The 25825-nt window shown below is 53.1% G+C and overlaps 1 protein-coding gene across 2 annotated transcripts; it reads right to left on the bottom strand.

Annotated features, from left to right (window-relative positions):
* Nucleotides 1-203: 203 nt before the first annotated feature.
* Nucleotides 204-24190, bottom strand: ANKRD13B (ankyrin repeat domain 13B; the record flags this gene model as incomplete). Of its 2 annotated transcripts, none has more annotated exons than XM_080712751.1 (15): nucleotides 204-417; nucleotides 841-917; nucleotides 987-1150; nucleotides 1259-1411; nucleotides 1531-1688; nucleotides 1799-1929; nucleotides 2160-2224; nucleotides 2989-3070; nucleotides 6553-6619; nucleotides 6699-6888; nucleotides 6968-7111; nucleotides 7697-7742; nucleotides 7820-7944; nucleotides 8082-8217; nucleotides 24071-24190. In XM_080712751.1, the coding sequence occupies 15 exons, from the start codon at nucleotides 24188-24190 to the stop codon at nucleotides 204-206; spliced, it is 1872 nt and encodes a 623-aa protein (XP_080568877.1). The 2 variants fall into 2 exon arrangements, with proteins under 2 accessions (XP_080568877.1, XP_080568876.1); XM_080712750.1 differs by having other exon boundaries at nucleotides 204-443; nucleotides 837-917.
* Nucleotides 24191-25825: the final 1635 nt, after the last annotated feature.

Here is a 25825-nt window from a genome sequence, read left to right on the forward strand (position 1 = left end):
CGCGCCAGAGGCCTCGGGGCCCTGGCCTGGAGCGTCTCCCTGGCCCGGTCAAACCCCTCCCCATCGAGCGCCGAGTGCGCCATCACCCTCTGCTCGTGTGGCGCCGGATGCCAGCCGCACCCGGCAGGCGCTGGCCAGGGCACGCCTTGCTCAGGTCCCGGTCGGTTCACTGGTGGGGTAGGAGAGGGGCCTGGCCAGGGCTGTTACTGCTCGGTCAGCGAGAGCCTCAGAATGCGCTCCAGTTCCTCCTCCTCCCGGCGTGCGCGCTGCCGCCGCTCCTCCTGCTCTTGCGCGGACAACTCCATTGCCAGCCGCAACTGCTCGTCATAGCTCCGGAACACGTGGCTGCCAGAGCCCCCGGGGCTGGGCACCTGGCCTGGGGGCACGGGCTGGCGCTGCGGCGTGGGCGGGGCGCTCCTGGGGGCGGGAGGGTTTGTGGAGTGCTGGGCGGGGTGCCTGCCTTTACGTGGGGCAGGAGAACTGCAGAGGCCCCAGGCGCAAGTGGTGATGAGTCTCTGTCTGTCGTTGCCGCCCTGGCCCCGCCCTGTGGAAGCAGATCCCAGCCCCGACATCCTGGCTGGTGAGGGTCTGTACTCCAGGAGGCCTGGATCCTGCCTGCCACCGGGGCACCCACCGACCCAGCACCAGGAAAGGGTGGTGGTAAGGGCCATCTTGATTTCAGGTAAAGGCTTGCTGGGGCATCACGAGCTCTCTTGGCCTAGCAGGGCGCCATTGTCACCGCCAGTGTGATGGGGTAGGAGGGTACTCTCTGCGTGCGTGTTGGGGTGGGGGGAAGAGGTCAGGCATCTCCAAGTCCTGGTCGGCCTGGCGGGCACTGACCTGTCCTGTCGGCGACCCTCGTAGGACATGGGGTGGGTGCCTGGCTTGCTGTTGGTTAGCGCCTCCCAGATGGTGACCTGGAAAGAGGGGCCTGTTAGCTGTGCAGCCCCACACGCACGTGGCCGGGAGCAGCGGCTGGGACGCACCTGGTCATACTCACTGCCTGCCTCAAGCAGGCTCTGCTGGATGGCAAACTGCAGCAGGTTGTCCTCGTCGTCGCGGGTCGCTGGCTCCCGCTGGCCACCCAGCACACTGTAGCCTCGTGGGGCCTCGAACAATGCGGGGGAGATCTCGCAGCCACGGCACGAGGCTGTGGGCGCAGGCTGGGGTCAGGCCTGGGCAGGACCCACCCTCCACCCGCAGGGGCAGAGAGGCAGGCTGGGGCGAGGCAGAGCCAGGGAGGAGCAGAGGGCCTTACTCGTGGAACTGGAGCTGCTGACGCTCGAGGAGTCGCTGCCTGGGGAAGGAGTCTCGCTGCCCGGGCTGCCTCGCACGGAGGGCACCGGCTCATCGCAGCCATTCAGGTTCCCGAAGGTGATGCGGGCATTGAGGATGTGGAAGATTGGGATTTCTGAGGATGAAGAAACTATCAGGCACCAACACCCATCTCCTTGCTCCTCAGGCCAGCTCCCCCGACCTCATCTAAATGTACCCGGTGCCCCGGAAGGGCTGAGGGTGCTGGGATCTCACCAATCTTCACTGGGAAACCAGGAGGCAGGCGCAGGGTGATGAAGTCCCGGAGTTTGGCAAAAAGTGCATTGCTGACAGCCATGAGGTCAATGATGGGGGCCACCTGCTCACACAGGGACAGGGGATGCTCCTCACACAGCCACAGCTTGGCCTTGAACCTGCCCCCCAGATCCCAAGGGGTGAGGGAGGCTGCAGGAAGCCATGCCTCCCAGCACCTCCTGGACCCTGGCCCTGGCTGTCTCCCTAGCAGGAAGGAGCGGGGCCTCACCTCTGCGTCTTGGTGGTCAGTTCCATGGGGCGGCCCATGTCTCGGCTGCCAAGCTCAAAGTTGGGGTTGAAGTATTCTTCTGCAGTGATGGCAGTGGGGTTGGCTGGGCTCAGGGTCTGAGTGATCAAGGTCTGTACCACACGGGGAGGCGCCATGAGCCCACCTCAGGTGCTGATGCTGGGCCTGCCAGCTGGTACCACAGGCCCCAGCCCCCCCACCCCCGCCAGTGTGGTGCTGACATGGCCTTGGGCATTGTGGATAAAAGGTCCACACCGGCCAAGCTAAGCAGGACACCTCCCAAGCCTTTTCCTGAGCCATATCCATACCCCTCCACATAGTGACACCCCTGGCATACACTCACCCCATTTTGGGGACCCCCATGCTGCTCAGCAATTCCCAGGAAAGACTGAAGAGGTGTCTTACAGCCTACAAGAAATTAGGTATCTCAGGGGACACTGCAGCCCGCCCACACACATGGGCCCCTTGTCAGAAGTGAGTACACCTCAGACCTAGGGGAGATGCGGGTTCCTGTTGGGGGCTGTCACCCACAGCACCTTCATCTACAAGTGACTGAGGACTGCCAGGGCCACCCTAAGCAGAGCTGGGACAGAAGTAGGCTCAGGGTCCGGGAAACATTCCAAAAGTGCCACTGTCCAGGCTGGTGATACCGGACAGGCAAATACCTGCGTTGTGAGCAGTTTGGAGATTTGCACCTGTGTTTCCCTTGGGGCGCTTCCACAGTAATGATCTTACTTTGTTCCCCCATGAGGTAGGAATTGTGCTTCCACCTGAGACCAGTCAGCTATTGCCCAAAGAAGCAGGCATGATCATCAGCAGGCACACAATCAGCTACAGTCCCCTTGACTTTACCCAGGTTAGGTCCCACTAGATGAGAATGGCTAGCATGTGGCGTGCAGGACACTTCCTTCCCCTCCTAAAGGCAACGCAGACATTACTAATCAATTACAGCATGCCTTTCACTGAGCCAAATGAGCCTTTAGAATCTTCTTAGCAGAGCTCTAGGCAGCTGCTACCAATCAATAGGGCTTGGCATTTGAATTGAGATCTATTTGCCTGAGCAAACAATCCCGACTCTTGCTAGGTTGCCAGAGGGAATACCAATGGAGTCGCAGGAGTGGGAGGTGGCTCTTCCAAGCCTTAGACCTCCCTGTCTGTCTTGGCCCCATTACCTTTGACCTTGCCCTTGTGCTGTTCTGAAAGATGCTCTGTCCGGGTACGGGTGATGAGTTCCACGTTGGATGCCCCATATACCTGGGGACAGAAAGGAAAGGACTCAGAGACAGCTTTAATACCCCCAACTCAAGGAAATTCTAAGCATTCAGTGCAATAGAGCATCCTGGAGGGGCTCTCTGCTCCAATCCCCAAGCCTTTGAGCAAGTAAATACAGCATTCATTCAGCCAGGTGCGGTGGCCCATGCTTGTAATCCCAGTACACGTGGGAGGCTGAGACGGAAAGAGCACAGGTTCAAGGCCAGACTCAACAAATAATCAGACCCTCATCAACCTAGTGAGACCCTGTTTGAAAATAAAAATAAAAAGAGCTGGGGCTATGGAGGTAGAATGCCCCTACGTTCAATCCTCGGTACAGAAAAAAAATCATTCAATCATTCATTCAGTAAACGTTTTCTGCAGAGCCTTTACAAGCCAGCCACTGAGGTGGGCATTGGGATGTAGTGGTGAACGAGGTAGAGAGATGAGAGTCATGTTCTAGTTTGAGAAACAAGGAAATGGACTGTAATAACGCAGGATGATACATTCACTGGTGGAGGGGAGCAAAGGGTTTTTTCGTGCCTACAGAACCAGGGAGGGCTTCAAGAAGACAAAACACAGAGAATGTTGCAATGTCTGTCAGTTCCTTCATTCATCAGCAGCAGCATCTGCACATGTACAGGACCCAGAGGGGCACAGTCTTTTTTTGTTTCTTTTTTGGTGATACTAGGGATGGAAGCTAAGGGCATTCTACCTCCGAGCTACATCCCCAGCCCAATTTTTTTTTTTGTTCTTTCTTTTGAAACAGGGTCTTAATAAATTGCAGAGGACTTTTTTAAGTAGCTGAGGCTGGCCACAAACCCGGGTCCTCCTGTCTCAGCCTCCCAAGTACTAAGATTATAAGCACACCACCACGCCCAACTCCCAGGCTTATTTTTTATTATGTTTATTTATTTATTTTTATTTTATTTTGCAGTACTAGGGATTGAACCCAGGGGCATTCTACCTCCAAGCTACACCCCAGCCCTATTTTTTATTCTTTATTTTGTTTTGTTTTGTTTTGTTTTTGGGGGGTGGTACTGGGGATGGAACCCAGGGGCCCTCTACCTCTGGGCTACACTCCCAGACCTATTTTTATATTTTATTTGGAGACAGGGTCTCTTAAGCCAGCTGAGGCTGGCTTCCAACCTGTGCGATCCTCCTGTCTCAGCCTCCCAAGCTGGGAATTATAAGCTTTCACCACCACACTGGGCTTTTATTCTTTATTTTGAAACAATGTCTCACTAAGTTGTGAAGGGCCTCACTAAGTAGCTGAACCCAGATCCTCCTGTCTCAGCCTCCCAAGTACTGGGACTACAAGTGTGGGCCACCACACCTAGCTCTTTATTCTTTTTTTTTTTTTTTGGAGGGGCAGTACTGGGGATGGAACCCAGGAGCATTCTACCTCCAAGCTACACCCCCAACCCTATTTTTTATTCTTTATTTTGAAACAGGGTCTCACTGAGTTACAAAGAGCCTCACTAAGTAGCTGAGGCTGTCTGAGAACTACGATCCTTCTGTCTCAGGCTCCCGAATGCTGGTATTACAAGTGTGCACCACCAAGCCCGGCTTGCTTGCTTGCTTTCTTATTTCTTATTTTTTGCGATACTGGGGATGAAACCCAGGAACATTCTACCTCTGAGCTACATACCAGCCCTATTTTTTATTTTTTTATTCTTTATTTTGAAACAGGGTCTCACTGAGTTGCAAAGGGCCTCACTAAGTAGTAGTAGCTGAGACTCTCCTTGAATTGCAATCCTCCTGTTTCAGCCTCCCAAATGCTGGGATTACAAGCATGTGCCACCATCCCTGGCCTTTATCCTTTTTTTTTTTTTTTTTTTTGGTGGTACTGGGGTGAAGCCCTTCTACCTTGGGGCTACACTCCCAGACCTATTTTATATTTTTTTTATTTGGAAACAGGGTCTCTTAAGTCAGCGCGGCTGGCTTCAAACCTGCGCGATCCTCCTGTCTCCACCTCCCAAGCATGGATATTACAAGCGTGCACCACCACGCCTGGCCCCAGACCTATTTTATATTTTGAAACAGTGTCTCTTAAGTAGGCGCGGCTGGAACCTGGCGATCCTCCTGTCTCCGCCTCCCAAGCGCAGGGATTACAAGCACGCACCACCACACCCAGCTAAATGTGTGTGTGTGTGTGTGTGTGTGTGTGTGTGTGTGTGTGTGTTACTGAGGATGAAACCCAGGGGCTTTTCTACCTCCAGGCTATACTCCCAGACCTATTTTCTACTTTATTTGGAAACAGGATCTCACTAAGTTGCTGAGAGCCTCACTCAGTAGCTGAGGCTGGCTTTGAACCTGTGCGATCCTCCTGTCTCAGCCTCCCAAGCGCTGGGATTACAAGTGTGCGCCACCACGCCTGGCTGGCCTTTATCCTTTATTTTGAAACAGGGTCTCACTAAGTTGCTGAGAGCCTCACTAAGCAGCTGAGGCTGGCTTTGAACCCGTGCGATCCTCCTGTCTCAGCCTCCCAATCACGGGGATTACAAGAGTGCGCCACCACGCCCGGCTCCCTATTTCGAAATTTTAAAGAAAGCCAGCCATGGTGGTGCACTCTTGTAATCCCCGTATTTGGGAAGCTGAGACAGGCGGATCACAGGTTTGCAGCAGCCCCAGCAATTTTAGTGAGATCCTGTTTCAAAATAAAAAATAAAATAGGGCTGGGAGTATAGCTTAAAGGTAAAGGTAAAGTGCCCTGGGTTTAATCTCCAGTACAAAACATAAAAAATAAAAATAAATAAATATATGTATATTAGATAGGATACCACAGAGAGGGCTCAGAAGCATCTGTAAATAATAACAGCTGCCTGCCGGGCGTGGTGGCGCACGCTTGTGATCCCAGCATTTGGGAGGCTGAGACCAGAGGATCGCGGTTCGCGGACAGCCTCAGCTACTTAGTGAGGCTCTCTGCAACTTAGTGAGACCCTGTTTCAAAATAAAGAATAAAAAACAGGGCAGGGAGCCGGGGTGTGGTGACGTACACTTGCAATCCCCGCACTTGGGAGGTGGAGACAGGAGGATCGCGCAGGTTCGAAGCCAGCTGTGCTGGCTTAAGAGACCGTTTCTAAATAAAAAAGTTTAAAATAGGTCTGGGAGTGTAGAGTGTAGCCCAGAGGTTGAAGGGTTTCCAGGAACCCCAGTACCACCACCAAAAAAAAAAACAAAAAAAAAACAGGGCAGGGGGTGTAGCTCGGAGGTCAAATGCCACTGGGTTCCATCCCCAGACCCACAAAAACAAAACAAAACAGCTGCCTGAAAGGGTTGTTGTGAGAATTAGTAACTGTATAAGTGCGTGCCCTCATGCACCCATCACATGAAACGTCAGAATAGGGCTCTGAGCACAGAGACAGTAAGTGCCATTGTCACCGGTCACTGCTGGTGCCATGTGGCCTCTGCACCGCCAGGGCTGGGCAGGGTGGCCAGCGACCCCGCACAGCCGGCGCTGGCACTGGGAGTGGCAGCCTTACCTTGGCTTCATACCCATTCACCATCTCTGTCTTCTCACTGCGCCAGCCCAGGATGCCAGTCTTATTCCTGGGAAGTAGAACGGTGCAGGTGAGGCTGGGGCACCCTCCAGGCTGGCTCCAGGCTGGCTGAGGCCGTGCCCACGCACCTCTCAAAGGATATGTTCTTGGTGTCCAGCTGCGTGGTGACGACGGGCGCAGTGAGCCGGCTCAGCACCTGCTCCTCGGTGGGCTGGGCGGCCGCCAGCAGCAGCTCCCGGTCCTGCCCAGCCAGCGCCAGGGTCTCTGTATATACCACCCGGCGGTCGTGGTCAATCTCCATGACCACTGCACTCGTGTCTGCAGCCGTGGACCAGCACAGGGTTAGGATGGTATGGGGCCATCTCCCGTCCTCCCGCCTGCCCACCGCCTGCCTGACCTTGGCCCCTGAAGATGAAGCTGCGGTTTCCTCGCTGCCATGTCATGTGGTCAAAGCCCAGGAGCGTGGTGTCTACCCTCAGGTTCTGCCCGCTCTTCCATACTTTGTAGGTGTCACTGGGACAGATCTTGGACACCAGGGGCACTGGGTGTGGAAGTGGAGGTCAGAGGCGGCTTCAACCTGCCTGGCCCATGCAGCCCAGGCCAGCTCAGGCACAGGAGTTGGGTCAGTGCTGTGGCCGGGAAAGGGCGAGGGGGCCGGTAGGAGAGCGACCCCTCCTCTAGCCAACTCTCAGCACGTGTGGACCACGTGTGAGCACGTGTGAGCAGCCTGAGGGGCAGGCGTGTCTCGGTCCCTGCTGAGTCTCTAGTATCCACTGTGTGTTAACTTACTCGCTCAGCCCCTCATCCATTCTTTCAACGAGTATTTATTGAAAATCTACGTGCCAGGTGCTGTTCACTCATGGGAAATACAGCACTTGGACTAGACAGACCTCCTGCGCCCTGGGAGCTTAACTTCCAGGCAGAGTGACAGGTGATAAACAAATAGGCACATTGTTACAAAGTGAAATAAACAGCAGTGGACACAGACAGCACCTGGGCTGTCAAGAAAGACCTAGCTGAGGAGGTGGCATCGAACCCAGTGAAGTGACAAGGGGCCCTGATGGGCTGGGGACACTCCCGGCACAGGGACGGAAAGTGCAAGTGCTCCTGGTGGGAGTCGTCTTACCCCAGCTCGTGAACTCCCACTTCATCTCCACGTAGAAGTCCTGAGCCTGCAGGGCGAGACGAGGGTGGGTAGCTGGACTAGACACAGCGCCAGGCTCCCACGGAGCGGAGCGCCGGCCCTCACCTTGCGCAGCTTCTCCAGGAGCACAGGGATGCCCGCCAGCCGCTTCACCACCCGCTGGTAGTCCCGGTACCGCAGCACCAGCTGCACCAGCTCCAGGTCCCGGGTGCTCACAGCCTCCTGGAGCACTGGAAGGAGGGAGACAGTGTCACCAAGCAGGACACCTCAGCCACACTGAAGTGAGTACTTGATGCTGGAGGACCCTGGCCCCAAGCCATGCTGACCCCTGCACTGTTCCACGGCTGTGAGTGAGCGGGGTGCCCACCTGTCCAGCCACTGCGATTCTCCCTGCCCACGTCTGCACCGTGCGCCAGGAGCACGCGGGCACACTCCAGGTGCCCCAGGGTGGTGGCCAGGTGCAGGGGAGTCCGGCCACGGGGATCCAGCTGCTCAAGGTCCACCTGGAGATGGGAATGAAGACGTAGCCCTGGTCATTTCTGAAGAAGCAGATCTGAGCCCAACAGCCCTGAAGCATGTAGCAACCATCTACCTGTGCCGCTTGCCCACCTCACGAGGCCGTGGAGAAGGCCAATGTGATGAGCTGGCGCCAGGTCAAAGAGCACGCCTCAGAGGCATGGCAGAAAGTAACTCTGGGAAGGAGGAGGGAGGCCTTCCTCCCTTCCTGTCCACTGAGGCCCCTGGCTAGGTTCCTCTTCCTAGGCCCAGGGGCCACCTGTGACCAGTAAGCCAGAGAATGAAGGGCAGTCCAGAGAGGTGCAGGCCAAGGAGGGCCTCTGTGGGTCCCACACCACACCTTCAGGAAAGGCCACCAATTCACATCACTGACATTAAAATGAGTGGAGGTTTGCAAACAGGTGCAATCATACATGCATAGTAATGAAAGAACATGTTCATGGTACACGTTCAAAGCCATCTGTTGTGCTTGTGGGACACCATGCATTAACACTCTGCATAATTCCTATTATTTTGTGAATAGCATGGTTATGTCTGCATGAGATTTTTTTTCCCCCCTGGCGGTACTGGGGCGGGGGGGGGGGACTCAGGGGCATTCTACCTCCAAGCTATACCCCCAGCCTATTTTTTTATTCTTTATTTCGAAATAGGGTCTCACTAAGTTGCAGAGGGCCTCACTAAGTAGCTGAGGCTGGCCACAAACTGTGATCCTACTGGCCACAAACTGTGATCCTACTGTCTTAGCCTCCCAAATGCTGGCATTACAAGCACGAGCCACAGTGTCCAGCTTTATTCTTTTTTTGTGTGTGTGGGTCTGGGGATGGAACCCAGGGGCATTTGACCTCTAAGCTATACCCGCTGCCCTATTTTTTATTCTTTATTTTGAAACCGGGTCTCACTCAGTTGCAAAGGGCCTCACTAAGTAGCTGAGGCTGTCCATGAACTGCAATCCTCTGGTCTCAGCCTCCCAAATGCTGGGATTACAAGCGTGCACCACCACGCCTGGCTAGCTTTATTCTTTATTTTGAAAGAGTATCTCACTAAGTTGCAGAGGGCCCCACTAAGTAGCTGAGGCTGGCTGCAAACCTGCGATCCTCCTGACTCAGCCTCCCAAGTACTGGGATTACAAGCAAGCACCACCATGCCTGGCTTGCATGAACTTTTTGTTGTGTGATAAAAACATATGTATCTTAGGTGTCTAAGACATCTCAGTACAGTAGGCTGACCATATATGCATGCACGTAACTCCTCCTTTCCTTCCCAAAACTTGATTAAAATGCCAGTACAAGCCAGGCACAGTGGCACATGCTTGAAATCCCAGTACTTGGAGGGCAGAGACAGGAGGATAGCAGGTTTGCGGGCAGCCTCAGCTACTTAGTGAGGGCTCTGCAACTTAGTGACACCCTGTTTCAAAATAAAGAATAAAAAATAGGGCTGGTGAGTGTAGGTCAGAGGTACAGGGCCCCTGGGTTCAACCCCCAGTATAAATAATTAATTAAATAATTAATAGTAGCTCAGAGGTAGAATGCCCCTAGGTTCAATCCCCAATACCAAAAAAAAAAAAAAAAAAAAGAAGCCAGCAAAAGTTTTATTCCAACCATGACTACATAACTAAAATTATGAACCAACAATGAGGTAATTATTGCTTCATAATAGATGAAGTAAGCTGGGTATGATGGCACATACTTATAATCCCAGTACTTGGAAAGCTGAGACAGGAGGATTGCAAGTTCACAGCCAGCCTCCCCAAATTAACAAAATGTTTCTATAACATAGTGAGATCCTGTTTATTTATTTTTATTTTTATTTTTTTGTGTGTGGTACTGGGGATGAAACCCAGGGGATTTCTACCTCTGGGCTATACTCTCAGACCTATTTTTTTATATTTTATTTGGAAACAGGGTTTCACTAAGTTGCTGAGAGCCTCACTAAGTAGTTGAGGCTGGCTTTGAACCTGTGCGATCCTCCTGTCTCAGCCTCCCAAGCACGGGGATTACAAGCTTGTACCACCACGCCGGCTGAGACCCTGTTTTAAAAAAAAAAAAAAAAGCCAGGCATAGTAGCACATGCTTGTAATCCCAGTACTTGTGAGGCTGATACAGGAGAAATACAGGTTCACGTCCATCCTCAGATACTTAGTGAGGCCTTCTGCAACTTAGTGAGACCCTTGTAATGCCAACGCGTGGGAGGCTGAGACAGGAGGATCACACAGGTTCAAAGCTGGCAAAGCACTTAGTGAGGCTCTCAGCAACTTAGTGAGACCCTGTTTCAAAATAAAGAATAAAAGCCAGACGTGGTGGTGCACGCTTGTAATCCCAGCACTTGGGAGGCTGAGACTGGAGGATCGCGTTTCCTGGACAGCCTCAGCTACTTAGTGAGGCTCTTTGCAACTCAGTGAGAACCGGTTTCAAAATAAAGAATAAAAATAGGGCTGGGGGTGTAGCTCAGAGGTAGAACGCCCCTGAGTTCCATCCCAGACATGCAAAACAAACAAACAAACAAAAAAGATACAAGGGGAGAGGAGTATGCTATGTGCAGACAGAGGTAAAGGTTAGAGTTATGCAGGGACAAGCCAAGGAATACCAGGGCTACCAGAGGCTGCAGGGGCCCAGAAAGGAGGCTCCTTAGAGCCCTGAGGGAGTGCCACCTTGCCAACCCTTGGTTGGACTTCTGGCCTCCAGAACTGTGAGAGAATATTTGTGGGTTTTTGTGAGGGGAGGGGAATGGGAATTGTATTCAGGGGCATTCTACCTCCAAACTACACCCCCTACTTTATTTGTTATTTGGAAACATGGTCTCCCTAAATTGCTGAGAACCTCACTAAGTTGCTAAGGCTGGCTGCAAACCTGTGATCATCCTGATGTTGCTAATGTGGAGGCTGATCTTGAATCTGTGGTTCTCCTGTCTCAACCTCCCAAGTACTGGAATTACAGGCCTGTGCCACCAAGCCAGGCATATGTGTTTTTTTATTCCACCTTCTTTAGCTGGGTGTGGTGGCGCACGCTTGTAATCCTTGTGCTTGGGAGGCTGAAGTAAGAGGGTTGCAAGTCCAGGATGGCCTCAGCAGCTTGGGCTCTCAACAACTTAATGAGACTCTGTTTCTAAATGAACAATAAAATAGATCTTCTACCCGGAGGTAGAAGGCCCCTGGGTTCCATCCCCAGCACCACCAAAAAAAAAAAAAAAATAGGGTCTTGCTAAGTTGTTGAGGCTGTTCACTAACCTCTCTGTTTCTAAATGAACAATAAAATAGATCTTCTACCCGGAGGTAGAAGGCCCCTGGGTTCCATCCCCAGCACCACCAAAAAAAAAAAAAAAAATAGGGTCTTGCTAAGTTGTTGAGGCTGTTCACTAACCTGCAAGCCTCCTGTCTCAGCCTCCCAAGTACTGGAATTTCAGGTGTGTGCTATCATGCCTGGCAAAAGAAAATCTTAAAAGCATTCAAAGCCAGGCATGGTGTCAAACGCCTATAATCCCAGTACTTGGGAGTCTAAGACAGAAGGATCATAGGCTCCAGAATAACCATAGCACTTAGCAAGACCCTGTTTCAAATAAGAAATTAAAAAAATAAAAAAAGCCGGGCGTGGTGGCACATGCTTGTAATCCCAGCATTTGGGAGGCTGAGACCGGAGGATTGTGGTTTGCGGACAGCCTCAGCTACTTAGTGAGGCCCTCTGCAACTCAGTGCGACCTGGTTTCAAAATAAAGAAAAAAAAAAATAGGGCAGGGGATGTAGCTCAGAGGTCAAATGCCCCTGGGTTTCATCCCCAGACCTACCAAAAAAAAAAAAAAAAAAAAAAAAAAAAAAAAAAAGACTAGCCAGGCGTGGTGGTGCATGCTTATAATCCCAGCATTTGAGAGGCTGAGACAGGAGGATCCGCAGTTTGAGGACAGGCTCAGCTACTACTTAGTGAGGCCCTTTGCAACCTCAGTGAGCCCCTGTTTCAAAATAAAAAATAGGGCTGGGGGTATAGCTCGGAGGTAGAATGCCCCTGGTTTCCATCCCCAGTACTGCCAAAAAAAAAAAAAAAGACTGGGGCAAGTAGATTGCAGACTCAAGGGCAGCCTCAGCAGGATAATGAGAATTCCAGCAACCTAGCAAAACCTCGTTTTGAAAACAAAATATAAAAAAAGAGCTAGGGGTATAGCTCAGAGGTAGAATGCCTCTGTGTTCAATCCCTAGTACTACACACACAAAGAAAAGAATGAGACCTTTGCCGGGCGTGGTGACAGGCGTGGTGCCGCAGGCTTGTAATCCCCGCTCTTGGGAGGTGGAGACTGGAGGATCGTTCTGGTTTAGGAGACCCTGTTTCCAAATAAAAATATAATAGGTCTGGGAGTGTAGCCCGGAGATAGAAGGGCTTTCAGGAACCCCAGTACCACCAAAAAAAAAAAAAAAAAGAAAGAAAGAAAATAGAAAAAAAAGAATGAGACCTTTTTGGTAGAGAAGAAGAAATACAGGAAACAATACACAGTTCTCATCAGAAACTATGCAAGTTGCTGGGCGTGGTGGCGCATGCTTGTAATTGCAGCATTCAGGAGGTGGAAACTGAAGGATCATAGTTTGCAGACATCCTCAGCTACTTAGCAAGGCTCTTTGCAGCTCAGTGAAACCCTGTTCAAAAAATAAATAGCCGGGCGTGGCGGCGCACGCTTGTAATCCCAGCATTTGGGAGGCTGAGACTGGAGGATCGTGGTTCACGGACAGCCTCAGATACTAAGTGAGGCCCTTTGCAACTCAGTGAGACCCTGTTTCAAAATAAAGAATAAAAAATTGGGCAGGGGGTGTAGCTCAGAGGTAGAATGCCCCTGGGTTCCATCCCCAGTACTTAAAAAAATAAATAAAATGAGACTGGAGATGTAGCTCAGAGGTAGAATGCCCCTGGATTCAATCCCCACTATCACACAAACAGACACACACACACACACACACACACACAGAGCCAGGCATGGTGGCACACGCTTGTAATCCCAGCATTCAGGAGGCTGAGACCAGAGGATCATGGTTCGCTGACAGCCTCAGCTACTTAGTGAGGCCCTCCGCAACTCAGTGAGACCCAGTTTCAAAATAAAGAATTAAAAATTGGGCGGGGGGTGTAGCTCAGAGGTCGAATGCCTCTGGGTTCCATCCCCAGACCCGCAAAAAAAAAAAAGGAAGAAAGAAAAAAAAAAATTAGCCAGGCGTGGTGGCGCATACTTATAAACCCAGTATTTGGGAGGCTGAGACAAAAAGATCAGGGTTCGCAGACAGCCTCAGCTACTTAGTGAGGCCCTTTGCAATTCAGTGAGACCCCATCAAAATAAAGAATAAAGCCAGGCATGGGGGGAGCACGCTTGTAATCCCAGCATTTGGGAGGCTGAGGCAGGAGGATCGTAGTCCTCGGACAGCCTCACCTACTACTTAGTGAGGCTCTTTGCAACTCAGTGAGACCCTGTTTCAAAATAAAAAATAAAGCTGGGCGTGGTGGTGCAGGCTTATAATCCCAGAGCTTGGGAGGCTGAAACAGGAGGATCACACAGGTTCAAAGCCAGCCTCTGCTACTTAGTGAGTCCGTTTCCAAATAAAGTATAAAATAGGTCTGGGAGTATAGCCCGGAGGTAGTAAAGCCCCTAGGTCCCACCCCCCACCCCCAGTACCACACACACAAAAAGAAAGAATAAAAAAAAAATAGGGCTGGGAGTGTAGCTCAGCGGTAGAATGCCCCTGTGTTCCATCCCCAGTAACACACACACACACACACACACACACACACACACACACACACACGTCCTGGGGTTGAACCCAGAGGCATTTTACTTCCAAGCTATACCTTTAGCAAGGAGCTAAACGCTAGCTCTACCTGGCTGTCGCGTGGCATCGTGGGTCCCCTTACTGGTCTCCACTCTGCTCTTGGCTCCACACCATGTGAGCTGAAGGCATTCAGTGCAGTGTCACTCAGGACCTGATGCCCTTCAGCCTGGATCTTCCCAGCGGCTCCCATTGTGTTTAGCATAAAACCCAGCGGCCCAGGCTTGGCTTGGGGAGCCCAGCTCTTCTGCTGATGTTCCTTTCCTGCCACAGCCTCTGCTGAACAGCCTTCTCCTGGACACCTCTCTGCTCTGCTGGATGTGACTTGTCCCCAAATGCTCCCATGCTGGAGGCCTGAAGCTTGGTCCCTGGCATGGCGATGATTTTTGCTGTTGTTATTGTTTGGTTTGGTTATTTAGGTACAGGGGATTGAACCCACAGGTAGTCTACCTCCAGGATACACCCTCAGCCCTTTTTATTTGTTTATTTTTTAATTTTTTTGTGGGTCTGGGGTAGGAACCCAGAAGCATTTGACCTCCGAGCTACACCCCCTGCCCTATTTTTTTTTAATTCTTTTTTTATTTTTAATTTTTTTGGTGGTACTGGGGTTCCTGGGAGCCCTTCTACCTCCGGGCTACACTCCCAGACTTATTTTTACATTTTATATTTGGAAACAGGGTCTCCTAAGCCAGCGCGCGCGGCTGGCTTCAAACCTGTGCGATCCGCCTGTCTCCGCCTCCCAAGTGTGGGGATTATAAGTGTGCGCCACCACGCCCAGCTTATTCTTTATTTTGAAACCAGGTCTCACTGAGTTGCAGAGGGCCTCACTAAGTAGCTGAGGCTGTCCGCAAACCGTGATCCTCCAGGTCTCAGCCTCCCAAATGCTGGGATTACAAGCATGCACCACCACGCCCGGCTAACCCTTTTTATTTTAAAACAGGGTTTTACTAAATTGCACAAGGTCTCAATAAGTTGCTAAGGCTGGCCTTGAAACCCTTCCATCTCAGCCTCCTAAGTATTGGGATTTACAGGTGTGTGCCACCACACCTGGCCTTTTTTTTTTTTTTTTTTTTAATGTGGTGCTGGGGATTGAACCCAGAGGCATTCTACCTCAGAGATATAAGCCCAACCTTTTTTTTTTTTATTTCCAAACAGGATTACAAGTGTGTGCCACCATGCCTGGCTTTATTTTATTTATTTATTTATTTATTTTTATTTATTTATTTATTTAGTGGTACTGGGGGTGGAACCCAGAGGCTTTCTACCTCTGGCCTACACTTCCAGACATTATATATATATATATATATATATATATATATATATATATATATGTATAAACTGCCAAGGCTGGCTTCAAACCTGCAATCCTTCAGTCTCAGCCTCCCAAATACTAGGAGCTCAGGTGTACACGACCAAGCTCAATGTGGTGATGTTTGGAGTGATGGATCTTTACGAGGTGGACAGAGGTGGACATAGTAGGAGGAGACTAGATCAAAGTGCCCCACCCTGAAGGGTTAATGCCTCTCGTAGAGTAGATGAAGTCTTTGGGGACTGGATTAGTTCCCGCAATAAAGGGTTGTCATAACATGATATAAAGTAGCCGGGTGCAGTGGTACACTGTGTATAATCCTATGGGAGGCTGGGACCAGAAGATGGCAGGACGGAGAGACCAGCCTGGAACTTAGCAAGAGACTGGGGTTAAAAAATTAAAAAGGCTGGAGATGTAGCTCAGAGGCAGAATGCCTGTGGGTTCAATTCCTGGTACCAGAAAGAAAGGGAAAAATGATGCCCTGGTGTGTCTGGCTTCCAGGCGCTCGCCTCTGCTTCCCCACGGGGACCTGCGCCAGGCTCTCTCCACGCTGTGCTACAGCCAGATGCTGGCACCGTGCAGTTTAAACTTTACAGCCACCGGCACTGTCAGCAAATAAATCTCTTTCCTTATAATGTACCCAGTCTCAGTATTCTGAATTAATCCATTGGAATGGGGATTGAACGTGAGGCCTGGTGCCTGCGGGGCCAGGGCTCTAGTCCTGAGCGCACCCAGCCCGACAGGCAGATGGAGCTAGTGAGGCACAGCGCTTTCTCCTTCACTCAGGCTTAGCCTGCTTTAGTTCTCTGCAAACATCAATGCTTGCTTACCATCTCATTGTCTCCCTCACCTGGAAAAGGAGCCCCCGCAGGCCAGGGCCCTGCCTGCTTTGGCCACTGCTGGCTCCCCAGGCCCTAGACAACACCCGACTCACAACTGGTGCTTAAGACACACTGCAAGAGTTATAAATGACCATTCTGAGGGGGCACGAGGAGGTAGTAAGGTGTAAAAGTGATAAGCCAAGAGATAGTCGTAGGAGGACGCTGGTTATAATTACGGAGGGAAGTAACAGAAGCAAGAGCCCAGAGTTCACAGTGGCAGCCTCTGAGGATAAGACAGAGGCTGGGAGGGCCCGTGGGGAAGGCGGCTTCTCCTTAGACGCCTTCCAGCAATAGCTAAATATTTTAAAACACGCATGAACTCGTTTGTCAAAAATAAGACATTTTGCCAGGCGTGGTGGCGCACGCTTGTAATCCCCGCGCTTGGGAGGCGGAGACAGGAGGATCGCACAGGTTTGAAGCCAGCCGCACTGGCTTAAGAGACCCTGTTTCCAAAAAATAAAAGGTCTGGGAGTGTAGCCCGGAGATAGAAGGGCTTCCAGGAACCCCAGTACCACACACACACACACACACACACACACACACAAAAGACATTTTAAATAATTTAAATCATCTATATCTTTTTCATAACCTTGTGTTGGCATTTCTTCACTGTGTGTGTATATATGTGTGTTTTATTGTGATTTTGTGTGTGTGTGGTGGGGGGGCCTGGGGATGAAACCCAGGGGGGTCATTCGACCCCTGAGCTACAACTCCTGCCCTATTTTTTTTTTCTTCTTTATTTGGAAACAGGGTCTCACTAAGTTGCTGAGAGCCTCACTAAGTAGCTGAGGCTGGCTTCGAACCTGCACGACCCTCCTGTCTCAGCCTCCCAAGTACTGGGATTACAAGTGTGCACCACCACGCCCGGCTCTTTCTTCACTTTTAAGTATACTGGGAGCCCTGACAACATGTGTGCCTGGCCTCTCTCACCTGTGTGCTATAGCTTGGCGATGTGAGGGGCCCCTGTAGCTCCTCTAGACCAGCTCCCCAAAGGAAGGGTGGGCGCTCTTTACCCTTACCTGTCATAGGGTGCCGGGGTCTCAACCTACGTGGGATCTGAGCCCGAGGGTGGGGATGATGGAGGACCCAGAGACCCCCAAACTGTCCAGAGAAGTCAGGGGGTGGCCTTCCTGTGTGGCTATGGCTGCGCCACAGGGCTCAGGTGCTGCTGCTCCTGCTGCTAACAAGGCCCCAGGGAGCTGGCAGGGCACCCTGCCCAGCCCCAGGTGCTGTGTGCCTCAGCTCCCAGCTCCAGAGAGAGGCTGGTGCTGCCTGCCATGGTGGAGGAATGCTCCCTAGGGTCTAATCCTATGGCACAACTGATTCGAGGGCCAATAGGAACTCCATACACCCAGCCAGATCCCAGAGCAGCTCTCCCCACTGGCTCCATGCTGGGCCTGCAGTGCAAGGGGTGCCCTGGGCCCAGGTGGGAAAATTCATTAACCTCAGTGAAGGTCTACAGCTGTTCAACTGCTGGAATGAAAAGGCTTGCCATGAAACCTGACACTGGCCCTCCCCACCACAAGAATGGAAACCTCAGCTGGAGCCAGAGCTCAGCCTCCACTCAGGAACACACATGTGCACACACAGAGACATACGCAGGCACACAAGTGTGCACAGGTACTATGAGAAAACACACTCCCGTGCGTGCGTGTGTGTGTGTGTGAGAGTGATACTGGGGATTAGACCCAGGGCATTCTGCCTTGAGCTACACCTCCAGCCCTATTTTCTTTTTCTTTTCTTTATTTACTCATCTACTCAGCCTCCCAAATGCTGGGATTACAAGCATGCGCCACCACGCCTGGCTCTTTCTTTTTATTTTGAAACAGGGTCTCAGTATGTTGCTGAGTCTCACTACTTGCGAAGGCCGGCCGTGAACCTGCAATCCTCCTATGCTGGCATTACACTGGCACCATAGTGCTCACCAGGCTCATGAGTACTTGTTTTATTTGTGTGTGGTACTGGAGATTAAACCCCCCAGGGGCATTCTACCCTTGAGCTACAACTCAGCCCTATTTAATTTTTATTTTGAAAAGGATCTTGCTAACTTGCAGAAGGATTCACTAAGTTGCTGAGGCTGGCCGTAAGCCTGTGATCCTCCTGTTACAGCTTCTCAAGCACTAGGATTACAGGCACGTGCCACCATGCCCGGCTTCTCTTTCATACTTCTGCCTCCTCACATGGTACCCACACACCCCCAAACATTATAAGCACATAAGAGGCTAGCCGCCAGCCGGGCGTGGTGGCGCACGCTTGTAATCCCAGTATTTGGGAGGCTGAGACCGGAGGATCGTGGTTTGCGGACAGCCTCAGCTACTTAGTGGGGCCCTCCGCAACTTAGTGAGACCCTGTTTCAAAATAATGAATAAAAAATAGGGCAGGGGGTGTAGCTTGGAGATAGAATGCCCCTGGGTTCCATCCCCAATACCGGAAAAAAAAAAAAAAAAAAAAAAAGAGGCTAGCTGCCCTCTGGCTCTGGAAGAGCAACACATGTATGCACTGCCACTCATTATTCGTTAGATTTGCACTAAGCTTCCCTTACACCCACATGCACTAGCAGGGTAGTTTTCAAATTCCTTTAGCATTGACAAAATCCTTTTTTCAAGTACAATCTTTGTGGTACTGGGTATTGAACCCAGAGGCATTCTACCTCTGAGATACATCCCCAGAATGATTTTCTCATTTGGAAATAGGGGCTTACTAACATTGCTGAGAGCCTCACTAAATTGCTGAGGCTGTCCTTAAACCTGCGATCCTCCAGTCACAAGCCTCCTAAGTACTGGGATTATAAACGTGCGCCATCAGGCCTGGCTTCAATTTTTATTTTTATCTTTTTGGTACTTAGGTTCAACCGTGATCCTCCTGTCTCAGCCTCCCAAATGCTGGGATTACAAGCGTGCGCCACCACGCCTGGCTTATTTTTTATTTTGAAACTGTCTCAGGAGACTGAGACAGGAGGATTGCAGGTTCGCAGCTAGCCTCAGCTACTTAATAAGGTCCTCCACAATTTAGTGAGACCCTGTTTCAAAATAAAGAATAAAAAAATCAGACTGGGGGTATAGCTGAGAGGTAAAATGCCCCTGAGTCCATTGCCCAGCACCACAAAAAAATAAACAAATAAAATAAATAAGGAATAAAAAATCAGAGGAACCGGGTGTGGTGGTGCACGCTTGTAATTCCAGCATTCGGGAGGCTGAGACAGGAAGATCATGGTTCGCGGCCAGCCTCAGCTACTTAGTGAGGCCCTTTGTAATTCAGTGAGACCCTGTTTCAAAATAAAGAATAAAAAAATAGGGCTGGGGGTGTAGCTCGGAGGTAGAATGCCTCTGAGTTCCATCTCCAGTAACCACCCCAAAAAAGAATAAAAAATCAGGCTGGGGGTTATCTTGGAGGCAGAAAGCCCCTGGGTCCAATCCCCAGCACCACAAAAAAAAAAAAAAAAAAAAAAGAGAGGAAAAAAAAAAGGAACTGGGTCTTACTGAGTTGTTGGGGGATTTCACTAAGTTGTTGAACTCACCTTAAACCTGTGATCCTCCTGACTCAGCCTCCCAAGTACTGGGATTAGGTGTACACCACCATGCCCTGCCTGGTGTATGTTTAAGAATTTACTTGACAAAGCCATGTATGGTGGCACACACCTGTAATCCCAGTACTTGGGAGGCTGTGGCAGGAGGATTGAAGGTTTGAGGCCAGCCTTAGCAATTTAGCAAGACCCTGTTTCAAAAGATAAAAAAATAGCCGAGCATCGTGGCACATACTTGTAATTCCAGCACTTAGGAGACTGAGATGGGAAGATCGCAGGTTTGTGGCCAGTTTCAGCTACTTAGTGACGCTGAGATCTGTTTCAAATAAAGAGAAAAAAATAGTCGGACATGGTGGCGTACCCTTGTAATCCCAGCATTTGGGAGGTTCGAGAACAGCCTCGGCTACTATTTAGGTCCTCTGCAACTGTATGAGACCCTGTTTCAAAATAAAAAGTAAAAAATAGGGCTGGGGGTGTAGCATGGAGGTAGAATGCCCCTGTGTTCCAGCCCCAGTGCCACAAAAAAAAAAAAGAAAGAAAGAAAGAAAGAAAGAAAGAAAGAAAAGAAAAAAGATATAGGGCTGGGGGTGTAGCTCAGAGGCAGAATGCCTCTGGGTTCAATCCTCTGTACCACAAAAAAATAAATAAATAAATAAATAAATAAATAAATAAATAAATAAAAATGAGTGGTGGTGTGTCTTGGCGGTAGAATGCCCCCGGGTACAAAGAAAGAAAAAAAAAGCATGTCAAACGTATAACATATAGACAAAGCCTGGACGCTGGGGAAGGGTGCGGGGCCCAGCGAGGGCTCAGCCTTTGGCTCCTCCTCCCAGCCTTCCCTCCCCAGCCTGAAGGGAGCTCGCTCAGCTCACCTGACACGGTGTAGGGCAGGCTAGCTGTGCTCCCTCAGGGGCAGCGGCTGCCTCCTCAGGCGGCTGGGGACAGCGCCCACTGATTCTCCACCTCTTCCATCCCGGTGCAGCCCCTCCCTCATCCCAGAACACATTGATATTTGGTTTCTGGGGTTTGTGGCTCCCTCTCTGGAGCACCCTAGCTCACCAGCTGAAGTGGCCCACACCCAGGACTGCCCACTGTAGGGCGAAGACGGGTCGCAGGTACTCCCCAAGGTCCTGAACACAACCAGTCCCTCTAGGAGGGCAACATCTATCTGAACATCCCAGCCCTACCCACCCCATGTGGCTGCATCTCAGTGAGAACATAACAGAGAAAGCAGGAAGAAGGACCAAGCAGAAGCAGCCTCAGGAAGAAGAAAGGCTTCCCCAGGACCACAGCCCAGCTCCCTTCAGAGAGCCCGTTGCCAGGAGAAGAATCCTGCTCCCCCAGCCCTCCCAGCACATGTACCCTCCCACAGGGGGCTGTGCCATCTAGCCCCCAGGGAACACCAGGGACTCGTGACTCCAGAGCCAGGACCATGCCCAACCTCAGGGCCCTGTTAGGCATATCCACTGGCTTCGACTGGCTGTCCCTCTTCACCAGGGTACCCAGCAACCACAGTGCTGCCAGGTGCCAGTCTGGCCCCATCCATTTACCCCAGTACCTCCTACCTGTTGGCCACTCCCAGAAGAGCTGCGAAAAGTGTGAGCCCAGCCCACGAGCTTGCTCTGAAAGCTGCCAGGCGATCCCCCTCCTCAGCCAGCCCACACTGCCAAGCCTACCCACGGGGGAGCCTCTGCAGGGCTTTCTTGGAGTGAGGCAGAGGCAGCTATGCCAGGCGAAGCCCAGGGAACTCCAGCTGCCAAGTGCTTGAGGAAAGCCTGGCTGTTTTCTGTGGAGGCTGGTGCCAGGAGGACCAGAGATCAGACACCCCTGGCTGGTATGCCTTGGGTCTACAGGAAGCTCATTGTGATGTTAGGTGGCTTGCCCTCGGGTGTGTTCCTTGTAGAAAACAGCCCAGTGCCCCAAAAGCGAGGCAGTGCACATTTGGGTGGTCAAGTCATTCTGGGCCAGTCCTGGAGTTAAGGTATATCCAGGGGCTCTCCCACCCAGGCTGACAGGCTTGTTCCTGCTTGGCACCCTCAGGAAAGGTAAGGACTGGCTTGGATCCTTTGCAGTTGAACATGGGTTAACTTCAACCCATGCCCTATATTCTCCTGGCCTGAATAGAGGGCAGGGCAGGTGCTGTCCGTTTCCAGGAGACATTAACTCCCCAGGGCAGGGAAAGGGTTGAACCTGGTGCCTGGCTTCTGTGGCAGCTTGGGAGGGAGGAAGAGGAATCTCTTCAGCAGCCCCATGCCACCTCCACCCATGGCAGCTCTGGATCCCCACCCCGGCCTTCCCAGCAGCCCCAGCCAGATGTTAACATTTGGGAACGTTAACAGAGAGGACTAAGGAGACAAAGCCCTTTCTTCCAGGGCATCCTGCCTCTCTCCAGTCAGAAGGAAAAGGACCACCCACACCCCTAAGGCAAGGAAGTGGGACTGATTCTAGAGATTACATCTCTGTAGTCTTCAATCTAATAAACCCTGGGACTTGGGGAAGTTCACACTTAAATCCTACAGACCTCTCAGAGGCCTGTCTTCATTTAGGGGAGGAGAGTGAAGAGCCAGGGCAGACTGGACTGTCTATGCTTTAGGACCTGGCACCTCGAGGGCAGGCATTGGGCCTTGTTTGTTATCTGTTGCTCGCCGCTGCCCCAGGGCACTGACCTCTCTCTTTACCAGGCCCCTCAGAGATGCTCTTTCTTTGCGGTGCTTGGTGTGGAACCCAGGGGAATTCTACCTCAGAGCTACACCCCCAGCCCCATTTTTTATTCTTTTTTTAAATTTTGAGACAGGGTCTCACTGAGTTGCAGAGGGCCTCACTAAGTAGCTCAGGCTGTCCTCTAACAGAGATCCTCCTGTCTCAGCCTCTCAAATGCTTGGGATTACAAACCTGCGCCACCACGCCCAACTTCACTTCCTTTCTGATGGATAAACTACCCAGGCTGAGGGATAACTTGGAGACTCCTTGTGTAAGCAGAGGTAGAAAGGCAGTAGAAGCCGGGTGTGGTGGCACACGCTTGTAATCCCAGCATTCGGGAGGCTGAGACTGGAGGTTTGCAGACAGCCTCAGCTACTTAGTGAGGCCCTCCACAACTTAATGAGACCCTGTCTCAAAATAAAGAATAAAAAATAGGGCGGGGGTGTAGCTCCGAGGTTGAATGCCCCTGGGTTCCATCCCCAGACCCTCAAAAAAAAAAAAAAACAAAATAAAACAAAAAAGGCAGTATACGCCCTTGGTAGGCCAGGCTCTTTCTACCCCTGGCTGGAAATACTATGCAGAGCCTGAGGCATGCAGGCTGGGAGCTCAGTGGTGAGCTCTGGAGACACAGCCTGCCCCTCCCCTGGCTCACAGTCTGAAGTCCTATCTTAAACTCCTCCCTGGGGAATCGGACAGTTTCTTACACTGAACTTCAGCGACTTGGGAAGTGGCCTTCAGGAGGGGTATCCTCACCGGGGGCGACTCCTGAACTGACAACTCCCACAGCCAGGCCCGGGTCTTACACCACGACCCAGTCTGGAATCTCACCCCGCAGCACCCAAAGCAGGAGGGACCCAGTTCCCACCACAGCTTCTCACCCTGGGGGTGGTCTTCTGGGCCTTGAGCGCCAACCTGTGGTCTGTGTGCGAAGGGCAGAATTGGGGGCTATCTGTGACCTGTGCCTGCCTTTGTCCTGAAGAATGGCCAGTTGACCCCACCCTTCCCCGTCTTCTTGGAGGCCACTAGCCAGCTCAGAGCTGGCGGACCTCACTGAGCAGCAGGCACAGGGAGCCCCTCCTCTGTGCAGAACCCCAGGTCTTTTCCGTGGTTGGTGCCCTAGCTTCCTCAGCGCCTGGAAACCAGGCCCAGCACCAGAGGGCAGGAGAGCGCCTTTCAGCACCTGGACAAGGCCCGGGCCGCCGCCGGGAGGGTCTTTCTCCCCTCCCACGCCCGAGCCGCGGCGGGGGGTCTGAGATCCGGGGACTCTGCCCAGCCTGAGCCAAAGGCGAGAGCCCGGCCCGCCCGGGAAGGAAGGGGCGCTGGGTGGGGCTGGGAGGCTGGGGTGCCACCCGGTGGCCCCCTCCCCACTCGGGCCGTTCCCGCTTCCGCCCACTCACGCGGGGGCGGCGCGGCGGGCGGGGTGGGGCGGACTCGCTGGGAACCCGGACCTGCCGGGCAGCCTCCGCTCCGCCCTCGGCCTCGCGGAGGGGCCGCGTCCCCCCACCCCCCGCCGCCAGGCCCGAGCTCCGGGGGGGGCCCCGTCCCGCAGGAGGGGGCGCGGGCCGGGGCCGCTGCCCGCCGCCTCTCGGGGTCCGCGGCTGCAGACAAAGCCGCCCGCGCAGCCCGGGGGGGCGCCTACCTGGCCGGCCCGCACGGCTCGCTCCAGCTCGCGGGGCCGGTTGTGCCACACGAGGTAGTGCAGCGGGTACCTGCCCTCCGGCCCCTTCCTGGCCGAGGCGGAGGCGCTGGCGGGGATCATCGCCCCCTCCTCATGCCGGGGGCGCGGCGCCGGCCCGGAGCAGCGGGGGCGCGGGGCGGGCGGCGGGCGCTGCCTGCTCGCGGGGCTGCGGCTCCGGCATGTGCGGCGGCGCGGCGGGGCCCCCACCCGCCGGCAGGAGCGGCGCCTCCCACACCCCCGCGCACAAAGACGCGGGCGGCGGGGGCCGGGGCGCACGGGGCCGGGCCGAGCGCGCCGCCGCCGCCTCCCCGCAGCCGCGTAGCCCGGCCCGCAGCCCGGGCGGCCCGAGCGAGAGGGCGCCGGCCCCGCGGCGGAGCTCGGCCCGCGGCATGCTGGGGCTTGTAGTCCGCCTCGCGCCCCCGAGGGCGGCGGGTGTCCAGAGAGGGTCTCGGTCCCCTGAGGCCCGGGGGGTAGGCGGGGAGTCGCGCCTGGCCCAGGGAGGAAGTGCCCAGACCCCAGGTGGGCTGGGGCGCGCCGCCCCGCTGGCATTCTGCTGTTTGCAGGAGGGGGAGGGAGGGGGCTACCGGCCTCGCTGGACGTTTGGGGGCGGGGGAGGTGTGGCCTTTGGAGTGGAGCTTAGGTCCCAGGGGCCTTGGGAAGGGATCTGGATTCCCCGAGAAATGACTGAGGAAGGACCCCTCGGAAAGATGCAGGGCATCAGTACTAAGTCATTGGAGACACTAGGAGTCTGGCACCTGAAATATTTCTCAAGCTTACCTCTTAGAAATAAACTCCATCTTCCACCAATGACGTTGGAGAGGCGTCCAGTAAGGCATGAGGACAGCCCCTGCCCCCATATACTGTGCTCAGCAAGAACCAGAGTGAGGCTGGACACAGAAAGCGGCAGGCAGGTGGCATTCCCCCGTCCCCGCAGGCGGGCCCCGCAGTCAGAGAAGTGACTGATTCCAGACTACCTCCTTCCTGAATAGCCAGGCTTCCAGAAAGGTCCCTGCGAAGGGTGTGGTAAGAGTGGAATTGGCCTCTGGGGCCGCCAATTGCTAGGGCTGGAAGGGCTTGGTCTGGTTCCTGGAGGGAGGAGGCGCAGTGATGACAGGCCTGAGTTCGAATGCCTCCTTACTAACTGCCTGACCTTAAGTGAATCGTTTTCATTTGTCTGGGTTTCTGTGTCCCATCACCTCTAAAAAGAGACTGGATACTACCTCCTGGGGTGAGCTAAGGATAATAACTGCCCTGGAAACGGCGCCTCCCTCCCCCAATCAGACGGACTGAGACAGGTGGCACAACCAGACACGATGCCTTCTTAAGCCCACCTTAAGACAAGGCAGGAATAAGGGATTCCACACCAGCCCTACTTTAGGATAACAATCCAAGAAGTGTTTGTGTGGGAGGTGCCAGAAAAAGCTTGCAAACTCCCCGCTCCTCTCAGGTTTCTTTGTGTAGTCCTCGCTCTCTCGCCTCCTCCACAGCCGGCGGTGCCAGGCCCGGGCGGGGAAGGGATGAGGGAGGAGCGGGCTGCCTCGCCCCTTTCTCCAGCCTGGGAGGAGCCGGTGGGCATCTCACCAGCCCAGGACCGCTGCTTACCTCCACCACTAGGGGTCAGCAGAGGGTCGTGGCTGCAGCGGGAGCTGGGGAGGGGGCGAAGGCGAGGGAGGGGTGCGTGCCTAGGAGGGGCCGGAAGAATGCCTGTATATCCTT

This window comes from Muscardinus avellanarius, assembly GCF_963383645.1.
Source record: "Muscardinus avellanarius genome assembly, chromosome: 16".
In the NCBI taxonomy this organism is placed as follows: domain Eukaryota; kingdom Metazoa; phylum Chordata; class Mammalia; order Rodentia; family Gliridae; genus Muscardinus; species Muscardinus avellanarius.